This window comes from Giraffa tippelskirchi, chromosome X (genome assembly GCF_054371585.1).
Source record: "Giraffa tippelskirchi isolate mGirTip1 chromosome X, T2T-mGirTip1v1.2.pri, whole genome shotgun sequence".
Classification (NCBI taxonomy): domain Eukaryota; kingdom Metazoa; phylum Chordata; class Mammalia; order Artiodactyla; family Giraffidae; genus Giraffa; species Giraffa tippelskirchi.
This window is the reverse complement of record NC_137289.1, coordinates 95,776,854-95,786,927: the sequence shown is the minus strand read 5'-3', so window position 1 is coordinate 95,786,927 and position 10,074 is coordinate 95,776,854. Positions and strand designations below refer to the sequence as shown.

At 45.9% G+C, this 10,074-nt stretch overlaps 1 protein-coding gene across 10 annotated transcripts; it reads right to left on the bottom strand.

Moving 5' to 3' along the window:
- Positions 1–4,872: 4,872 nt before the first annotated feature.
- RBM3 (RNA binding motif protein 3) lies at positions 4,873–8,544 on the bottom strand. Of its 10 annotated transcripts, none has more exons than XM_081566845.1 (7): positions 8,451–8,544; positions 7,750–7,899; positions 7,411–7,517; positions 6,653–6,770; positions 6,457–6,562; positions 5,796–5,862; positions 4,873–5,457 (listed from the first exon to the last, which is right to left on the bottom strand). In XM_081566845.1, exons 2-6 carry the CDS (start codon positions 7,850–7,852, stop codon positions 5,802–5,804), a joined length of 495 nt encoding a protein of 164 aa, XP_081422971.1. In that variant the 5' UTR covers positions 7,853–7,899; positions 8,451–8,544; the 3' UTR covers positions 4,873–5,457; positions 5,796–5,801. The 10 variants fall into 10 exon arrangements, with proteins under 10 accessions (XP_081422971.1, XP_081422976.1, XP_081422979.1 ...); XM_081566850.1 differs by having other exon boundaries at positions 6,665–6,770; XM_081566853.1 differs by having other exon boundaries at positions 5,796–5,859; positions 6,665–6,770.
- Positions 8,545–10,074: the final 1,530 nt, after the last annotated feature.

Here is a 10,074-nt window from a genome sequence, read left to right as displayed (position 1 = left end):
TCACAAATCTTGAAAAGAAAAGCTTCTGGTTTTTCAGATCTCTGTGCACTTTGATTACAAGGGATCATGGCTCGTTAGCCTGGAGAAGCGTGGGAGGTAGAAGAGGAATGCAGATATGCAGGAACTGTTTGTGTTTTATCTCTAAAAGCAGGAGGGAGGAACATTGCCCAGTTATCTAATCAATATGCTTTCTAACATACCTTAAGTATTTACAGCAACTTATTTTAAAAACCTTTTAAAAAATATTTGACTGTCCCAGGTCTTACTTGCAGCGTGCGGAATCTTTAGTTTAGGCATGTGGATTCAAATGAGATATACCCATTTGAATGCAAAGTTCCAAAGAATAGCAAGGAGAGATAAGAAAGCCTTCCTCAGTGATCAGTGCAAAGAAATAGAGGAAAACATAGAATGGGAAAGACTAGAGATCTCTTCAAGAAAATTAGAGATACCAAGGGAACATTTCATGCAAAGATGGGCTCGATAAAAGACAGAAATGGTATGGACCTAACAGAGCAGAAGACGTTAAGAAGAGGTGGCAACAATATACAGAAGAACTGTACAAAAAAGATCTTCAGTACCCAGATAATCATGTTGGTGTGATCACTCACCTAAAGCCAGACATCCTGGAATGTGAAGTCAAGTGGGCCTTAGGAAGCATCACTACAAATAAAGCTAGTGGAGGTGATGGAATTCCAGTTGAGCTATTTCAAATCCTAAAAGATGATGCTGTGAAACTGCTGCACTCAATATGCCAATAAATTTGGGAAATTCAGCAGTGGCCACAGGACTGGAAAAGGTCAGTTTTCATTCCAGTCCCAAAGAAAGGCAATGCCAAAGAATGTTCAAACTACCACACACTTGCCCTCATCTTACAAGCTAGTAATGCTCAAAATTCTCCAAGCCAGGCTTCAACAATACGTGAACCATGAACTTCCAGATGTTCAAGCTGATTTTAGAAAAGGCAGAGGAACCAGAAATCAAATTGCCAACATCAGCTGGACCATCAAAAAAGCAAGAGAGTTCCAGAAAAACATCTATTTCTGCTTTACTGACTATGCCAAAGCCTTTGACTGTGTGGATCACAACAAACTGTGGAAAATTCTGAAAGAGATGGGAATACCAGACCACCTGACCTGCCTTTTGAGAAATCTGTATGCAGGTCAGGAAGCAACAGTTAGAACTGGACATGGAACAACAGACAGGTTCCAAATAGGAAAAGGAGTACGTCAAGGCTGTATATTGTCACTGTGCTTATTTGACTTATATGCAGAGTACATCACGAGAAACACTGAGCTGGAAGAAGCACAAGCTGGAATCAAGAGTGCAGGGAGAAATATCAATAACCTCAGATATGCAGATGACACCACCCTTATGGCAGAAAGTGAAGAAGAACTAAAGAGTCTCTTGATGAAAGTGAAAGAGGAGAGTGAAAAAGTTGGCTTAAAACTCAACATTCAGAAAACAAAGATCATGGCATCCAGTCCCATCATTTCACAGCAAACAGATAGAGAAACAGTGGAAACAGTGTCAGATTTTTTGGGGCTCCAAAATCACCACAGATTGTGACTGCAGCCATGAAATTAAAAGACGCTTACTCCTTAGAAGAAAAGTTATGACCAACCTAGATAGCATATTTAAAAGCAGAGACATTACTTTGCCAGCAAAGGTCCATCTAGTCAAGGCTATGGTTTTTCCAGTAGTCATGTATGGATATGAGAGTTGGACTGTAAAGAAAGCTGAATGCCGCAGAATTGATGCTTTTGAACTGTGGTGTTGAAGAAGACTCTTCAGAGTCCCTTGGACTGCAAGGAGATCCAACCAGTCCCTCCTAAAGGAAATCAGTCCTGAATATTCATTGGAAGGACTGATGTTGAAGCTGAAACCTCAATACTTTGGCCACCTGATGCGAAGAGCTGACTCATTTGAAAAGACCCTGATGCTGGGAAAGATTGAGGGCAGAAGGGGACAACAGAGGATGAGATGGTTGGTTGGCATCACCGACTCAATGGACATGAGTTTGAGTAAACTCTGGGAGTTGGTGATGGACAGGGAAGCGTGGCATTCTGCAGTCCATGGGGTCGCAAAGAGTCAGACACACATGAACAGAACTGACCAGGGATGGAACACAGGCCCCAGGAGTCTTAGCCTCTGGACCACCAGGGAAGTCCCTGAAAAAGGTGTTTTGAGTTTCTTACACCCCCAAAACCAGAATGTAGGGAAGGTGTAGGGTTATTACCACAGACTTACCCTTCTCTAAGTATGTCACCTCCAGTACCACTCAGTGAGGTCGATAGTATTATTCCCACTTTGCAGACATAGAACCTGAGGCACATATAACTAAGCTAGGAAGCAGGGTCAGTGACTTCCATGGGGAGTGAAAGGGGAAAGGTTTGGGATTTCTTCTGGACTTCAAAATGGGTAGGGGGTGGGATGTCTATGAAAATGTTTCTGTCAAATTTGTGGGGAGGATAGACCAGATCTAGGGCTTGAATATACAAATACTTGTAAACAAAGGGTCTGGTCTTCACAGGTTTTGGGACACAGGCTCCCAAAGCACCTTTAAATGTGGGTTCAAGTCTCAGTGCGTTCTTGGGAAACATGCACACTAGTGAGATTCTGGTCAAACTGAAGAGGACTAATAAGCTTTTAATAAGGGTTTTGAGTCTCATATCTATAAATTGTATTGATGAGTGATGCAGTGCCAAAGAAAACTGTCTCCTAGGCCCCTTTCCTTAGAGCAAGTAAACCAGAGGCTGGGCAAGACTGGATTACTCCAAGTGTGTGCTCAGTTGTGTCTGATTCTTTGTGACACTATGGACTATAGCCCGCCAGACTCCTCCGTCCATGATTCTCCAGGCAACACTGGAGTGGGTAGCCATTTCCTCAAGGGGATCTTCCCAACCCAGGGCCACCTGGGAAGTCCAACATTCCTACACAGCACCTCAGGAAAGGCTATTGATAGTTTTATGTCACTTAGGGGATCATTTTCTTGTAGAAACTTTGTGGTTACCAGACTCTGTCTCAGGCCACATTGGGAAGACACTGTACTTCCTGAGACATAAGGTGCAGAAGTGCTCCCCACCCTAGGCAATAACAGTGCTCCTCCTGCCAGATTCCACTGCCTAAACTCCCTGGAGCCCAGCACAGAATGCCTAGTACTCAACTGGTAAGGAGTAGCTGTAAGGCCCCTTTATCTGGTCCAGGCAGGTCTCAGAAGTTCCCAAGTCTCCATCCACCTGGCAAAGCAAATTCATGGCTGAGAGAAATGGTCCTGGGCACTGACCCAGCTAGCTGGGAAGTAGAGGAGACAGGTCATCAGTACTGCAACTTTCCCAGTACAGTGACCCATGTGGTGCCAGCTTGGATTGCTGTTTATTAACACCACTGAAATACGTGGAAAGCAGCAGAGCCTGGGTTTGAACCCTGAAATCAGAATCCAGAGGCTGTGCTCCTAGAATCCTGTTTTCAAATCAGGCTTGTCCTATCTCTCACACCAAGATGAGTTTACTATACCTGCGTCCACCCCCATTATTTTAGGAGGAGCAGCTGGCACCACTACTATTTATGACAGGATTTAGTCTCCCATCCCCCACCAGATGCTTAAATTCTCAGTACAATCTCCTAAGGAAGGCACCTAATATGCTCGGAGGAGACAGGGAGATCAGAACTCTAGCAGCCTTCCCAAAGCTTGACACTGAGATTATCACAATGGGACCAAGAGACCATGTCAGGAAACCCAATTCCAGCCACAAGGGAATTTCGCTGAGATTCCCCACCCTTCCCACAGGCCTGATGTATGTATACCCAAAGCAATCCCAAACCCAACCAAACTTTGAACTCAAGGTCTCTACCCTTTTGGCAGTCCCTGCCCACCTAACTGTATCCTTTTCTCAGTCTCCCTCTTGGCCTTCCCCTATTTTTAATTTGTAGTAAGCCTCTGTATATTGTCACCCTGCTTATTTAACTTATATGCAGAGTACATCATGAGAAATGCTGGGCTGGAAGAAGCACAAGCTGGAATCAAGACTGCCAGGAGAAATACCAATAACCTCAGATATGCAGATGACACCACCCTTATGGCAGAAAGCAAAGAACTAAAGAGCCTCTTGATGAAAGTGAAAGAGTGAAAAAGTTGGCTTAAAGCTCAACATTCAGAAAACTAAGATCATGGCATCTGTCCCATCACTTCTTGGGAAATAGATGGGGAAACAGTGGCAATGGTGTCAGACTTTCATTTTGGGGGGCTCCAAAATCACTGCAGATGGTGAGTGCAGCCATGAAATTAAAAGACGCTTACTCCTTGGAAGGAAAGTTATGACCAACCTAGACAGCATATTTAAAAGCAGAGACATTACTTTGCCAACAAAGGTCCGTCTAGTCAAGGCTATAGATTTTCCAGTAGTGATGTATGGATGTGAGTTGGACTGTGAAGAAAGCTGAGCACTGAAAAATTGATGCTTTTGAACTGTGGTGTTGGAAAAGACTCTTGAGAGTCCCTTGGACTGCAAGGAGATCCAACCAGTCAATCCTAAAAGAGATCAGTTCTGCGTGTTCATTGGAAGGACTGATGTTGAAGCTGAAACTCCAATACTTCGGCCACCTCACGCGAAGAGTTCACTCATTTGAAAAGACCCTGATGCTGGGAAGGATTGGGGGCAGGAGGAAAAGGGGACGACAGAGGATGAGATGGCTGGATGGCATCACTGACTTGATGGACATGAGTTTGGGTAAACTCCGGGAGTTGATGATGGACAGGGAGGCCTGGTGTGCTGCGATTCATGGGGTCACAGAGTCGGACATGACTGAGTGACTAAACTTAACTGAAGCCTCTATATCTTAATTTGAGCAAGAAAAAAGCACTATCAATATCGATTTGTTTTCAGGTTTCATCTTTTTAATCAACTTAGTATAGGACATACTAAACACTACATGAAACAACAGATTTTCTTCCAGTTTAAGAAAAATGACATACACAAGTATTTCTTAGAAACTTCTATATAATCAAGGCAGAGATCTGGAGTAAAAAACACCTATAAGTTATCGTGCTCTTTATTTCTCACAGTTGGAAACAGCTTCCTAATCAGCATTAAACATTGTGTACAGGTTTTTAAAATGTTTCTAGATGCATATTAGTAAAAGAATCTGGCCAAACATTTGTCAGAATAATCCTAAAAGCTGGAACTAAAAAAAAAAAAATGGTAAAAAAGGAAGAAATATGCATACTCTACAAATATCTTCACACTTTGTCTTTAAATGGGAGAAAAATTTTAAAACAAAACAAAACAAACATGGAGCTTTCTGAAAGATCTTTAATAAGGTACCTTAGGAACTCAATTCCAAAAAAAAACCAGGTTGGTTTAACTATAACAGATGTTTCAGTGCAGCTCCAAAAGTCTTTATAAATACAGTCATTTGGAGAGGTGGTCCTGGTCCTGGATCAGATTATTCCTTGTGTTTCTGAGAACAGTAAGGGGGAGAACTGTGATGTTGGGAATATGCTAACATGCTTAATTCCCGGGGTTGACGAGGATGCTGAAAGGCTGGAAACCCCTCCATCTCTTACATGCTCAACAGGAGTAGATGATTATAGACAAGACAGGTGCCCCCCCCCCTACTTCCGTCAAAGCAGACTAGCCTTAACAGGCACCTGAAAGCAAGGGAGGCCTAGGAATGGTTGTCAGGTGGGCCTGTTGAGGTATGTACGTACAGAAGGAAAGGTGAGAGGGACAGGATAAGACTGGTGGACAGAGGTCTCTTAAATGGCAACACAGAAGTCTCACATTAGGTGCACATACCTCATCTCAGTTGTTGTAACTGTCCCTGTAATTTCCTCCTGAGTAGCGGTCATAACCACCCTGGCTTCTGGGAAAAAATATACATAGTAGTATCACAGAAATGTATTATATACTGTGTAGTATTACTAAACACCATGATAAAACATGAATATCAAGTAAAATTCAGTCATATGGTATATAATGTAACATATTAAATATTACCACCATACATAATCAAGACAGTACAATAAAATCTACTGCACATTGCAATTACATACCTAACAAATTATTTACCAATGTTATACTTAACCCAAAATATTGCTTCATACTTGCTTTATAACTTCATTACAATTTGCAAACACTAGTAGCACCACAGCAAGGTATGTATGCTCAGGCAACTTTTGAGCAAGAAACTGAGTTTTTTAAAGATTTTTTAAAAAATTTGTTCATTCCTTTGGCTGTGCTGGGTCTTAGTTGCTACACACGGCATTTTCAAACATTGTTGTGGCACGTGGCATCTTTTTTAGTTGTGGCATGTAGGGTCTAGTGCCCTGACCAGGGATTGATCCCAGGCCCCCTGCATTGGGAGTACAGAGTCTTAGCCACCAGACCACCAGATACATCCCGAAGATGAGTTCTCAGTGAAGAAGCACCAGCGTACCCTAACCCCTTGGTGACCCACCTGCCACCATAGTCTCTGGACCTTCCATATCCATATCCGTATCCAAATCCGTATGCTCCAGGTCGATTGTCATACCTGCCACTTCCATAGCCCTGGTCCCCACCACCTACAATAGAGAAGAAATATTTGAATGACAGTTGTCTAGACGTAGAATGCTAATACCCAACTCTCCTCCATACCCCATGATCAAACTTACCAAGGCACTTACCTCTAGAGTAGCCACGACCACGTTCATAGCCCCCAAAGGCACCCCCTCGTGTTCCCCGGGCTGACTTGCCAGCGTGGTCTACACGGATCTGACGACCATCCAGAGACTAGGTGTGGGGAGACACAAGGATGGATGGGTTGGTGGTCAAACAGGGCAGGGGTGAGGTAAGAGTGGGCTGGGCAAGTGGGCAAAAGAGCCCAGAAATTCCTGCTGGGCACCAGGTTCTGGGTGCCATATTCCAGAACAAGCTCCTTTGACCCAAATGGTTTTATCTGGAGCTACAGAATCCCACAAAATTACCTGAATCCACCATGTTTCCCCTGCTACTACTTACATCTTGACCGAACTCAGGTTGAATTCTCCTCCCCACTCCTCTAAGCTGCCCGACTATTAGGGCTAGACAGACACCTCTCTTGGTCTGAGGCTTCAGAGTCCATCCCAGAAGACTCACGAGGTCCTCTCCGGGCCAGGCCCGCAGGTCTGCAGACTCTACTACCTAAGCCCAGAGCAGGTCAACCATCCACAGGTGGCTTCTCGGCCTCATGCAGGACCAGTCGTCGCCTCCCAGGCAGCCCGGCTCTGTCTGCCGCTGCCCTCCACCCCCTAGAACAGAAGGCAGTCACGCTCCTGTGAGTGGGCACCGCGGGGCTTGGTGGCCGCGCTGCCCCAAGCAGACACAGAGGGGAAAACAGAATGGTCCAAGTGACAGATGGGAGCAGGGCCCCTATGCAGGTAGGAGACCTCACCTCTCCATTCATGGCTCTCATGGCATTTGAGGCGTGCTCCGGATTGGTGAAGGTGATGAAGCCAAAACCCCGGGATCGCTGAGTCTCCCGGTCCTTGACGACCACCACTGGGAAAAACAGGGGAAAGAGCTAAGAGGACAAGTAGTAAAGGGTGTTAAGAATGGACCCTCCTTCCACTAAAACTCAATGGAAACTTATTGGGTTCTCAGTCTTAGGCCTAGGAGCAAAGGCAGGAAAAGGGTAAGGCCTGGGGTTCTAAACTTTCTCTCCCATTTCCTGAAATGCATGGGAACCAAACTTTCTTCCACAATCCCATCACGCATTTGGCCCATTTCTCACCCTCAGAAATAGGTCCGAAGCTGCTGAAGTGGTTTTCCAGAGCCCGCTCATCTATGTTGAAGTTGAGCCCTCCCACGAAGAGTTTCCCTTCTTCAGAAGACATGGCAGTAAATTCAAGTCCTGTGTGGAGGATATGGAGAATAGAAGAAACTGTGAAGATGGGAGAAAGAAGAGGATGGAGAAGTGAAAAAGGATGAAGGAGAGAACAGAGAAGAGACAAAACAAGCAAAAAAAAATAGGGCGTAACTAAGCACAAAGACGAAAAACACGGGAACCTCCGGAGCCGGCTCAGCGAGGAAGTCTTCCCGAAAGCCAACACAATATTCCCCACCCCCACGCCCGTCATTTTGTATATCTGCGCAGGCCCAGAACCCCCTCGCAGTCCCTTCGCGCCCATAGAACAAGATGGCGACGGTCACATGCAAAAAGACCCCTCCCCCCATCCGCCTCCGCCGTCGCATGGTCACAGCCGCCACCCACGCTGCCAGCCCTTCCCGGCATTTCCTGCACTCAAATATAGCGCGCCAGCCTCACACCAACCAAAAAGTGTCACCCCTAAGCATGGAACCCACCCGACCCAGTGAAGCCCAAGCCTATGTATCAGAGGCCGCTACTCCTCACTCGTGCACATCGCTCTCAACCGGCGCAGCAAACATCAGTGAAACGAGGAACAGCTGCTCCGCAAAATATACGCTACTTACCTAGAAACTAGCAAGAACTCAAAAGAGAGAGCACCACGAAGGAGCCGGGACTGGGAAGGTTGCCGCGCGGCGAGACGCTGATAAAGGGTACGGCGTGAACACGTCATGGAACTTCCGCCGCGCGTGCCACCGTGCGCGCTCATTGGCTGAGGCCAGTGAGGCGGGGCGGGAGGAAGGGACAACAGTTTAAAGAGAGCTAGGCGCCGACCCGGAGGAGGCAATGGCAACCCACTCTAGTACTCTTGCCTGGAAAATCCCATGGACAGAGGAGCCTGGTGGGCTAGTCCATCAGATTGTAAAGAGTCAGACACAACTGAGCGACTAATAACACTTTCTCTTTTTCACCATACTGTACTCCAAAAGTTAACAAAGGGGGTCGCTTAAGAGTCCATGGAGTCCAGGGGGTCCATGGGGTCGCTTAAGAGTCGGACACGAAAAAAAAATTAAAAACATAATAAAAAAAAAGAGTCGGACACGACTGAGCGGCTTCACTTTCACTTTTCACTTTCATGCATTGGAGAAGGCAATGGCAACACACTCCAGTGTTCTTCTCTGGAGAATCCCAGGGATGGGGGAGCCTGGTGGGCTGCCGTCTATGGGGTTGCACAGAGTCGGACACGACTGAAGCGACTTAGCAGCAGCAGCAGCAGCAGCAGGTGTTGAGCATGCTTCCGGAAAAGGAGGGGAGGTTTCTGAGGTTGATGCCACCTAACATCAGCATCTGCCCAGCCGCCTTCATCCCTTACGCTCTCATACCCGTTTCTGTCTCTGACATCACCCTTACCACCCTTGATGTCACTTCCTTCATTGATTCTGACGTCTTTCTCTAGGTTCCTGACGACATAATTACTGTCCTCTGATACCCTTTCACCTTCTAGTCCTCCGAGCTCATATCCCCTATAGGGCCCGATGTTTTATCTCCACTGACCCTGACGTCATCACCATTCACAGTCCTTAACATCAGACATTCCTTCGTTTCTTAGCCCCTGATCCTGATCCCTGCATTTCCTCCTCTGTGCCCAACATCTAGCCATCTGTTATGCGACTCTTTCCCCTGGCATCGTTTCTTCTCATTTATAACTTCAGCCCTTATCCTTACCTGACAGCTTCCTGAAGCCAGTTTCTCAAATTCCCCACCAATAGACCACCTGAAGTGCCTTCTACAAAAGAGGATGCTTCAATCTTCAAAAGGAGTAAATCCCGATCCAACAGAATGATTTCTGCTGTCACTCAGAGTTGCTGAACCCTTAATCCACACAGAGGACTTTCACAATAGGTAAGGGACAGAGTGTCTGAGCCCACTTCCCACAATTTGTTCTTGTCCGCCTTCTGAGTGTCTGAGCTACCTTTACAATGAATGGATTTGACAGACTTTTTGTTTCTGAGCTCCCCATCAAGGAAGAATGGGTTAGTTGCCCTCAGAGACTTGAAATATGTCATCCATAGAATGGACTTGTCCAGCCTGTTAAGGATCAGCACCCCAAATACAGACTAGATTTGTTAACTTTTGGAGTACAGTATGGTGAAAAAGAGAAAGTGTTATTAGTCGCTCAGTTGTGTCTGACTCTTTACAATCTGATGGACTAGCCTGCCAGGCTCCTCTGTCCATGGGATTCTCCAGTCA

What these genes read in the sequence shown, in the direction of transcription:
- RBM3 (XM_081566845.1), bottom strand. Translation starts at nt 7,852, where the DNA reads ATGTCTTCTGAAGAAGGGAAACTCTTCGTGGGAGGGCTCAACTTCAAC. An exon ending in TGAGAGCCATGAATGGAGAG is followed by an intron (nt 6,771 to 7,410) that starts GTGAGGTCTCCT and finishes CCCCACACCTAG; the next exon opens with TCTCTGGATGGTCGTCAGAT. An exon ending in TCCAGAGACTATGGTGGCAG is followed by an intron (nt 5,863 to 6,456) that starts GTGGGTCACCAA and finishes ATTTTTTCCCAG; the next exon opens with AAGCCAGGGTGGTTATGACC.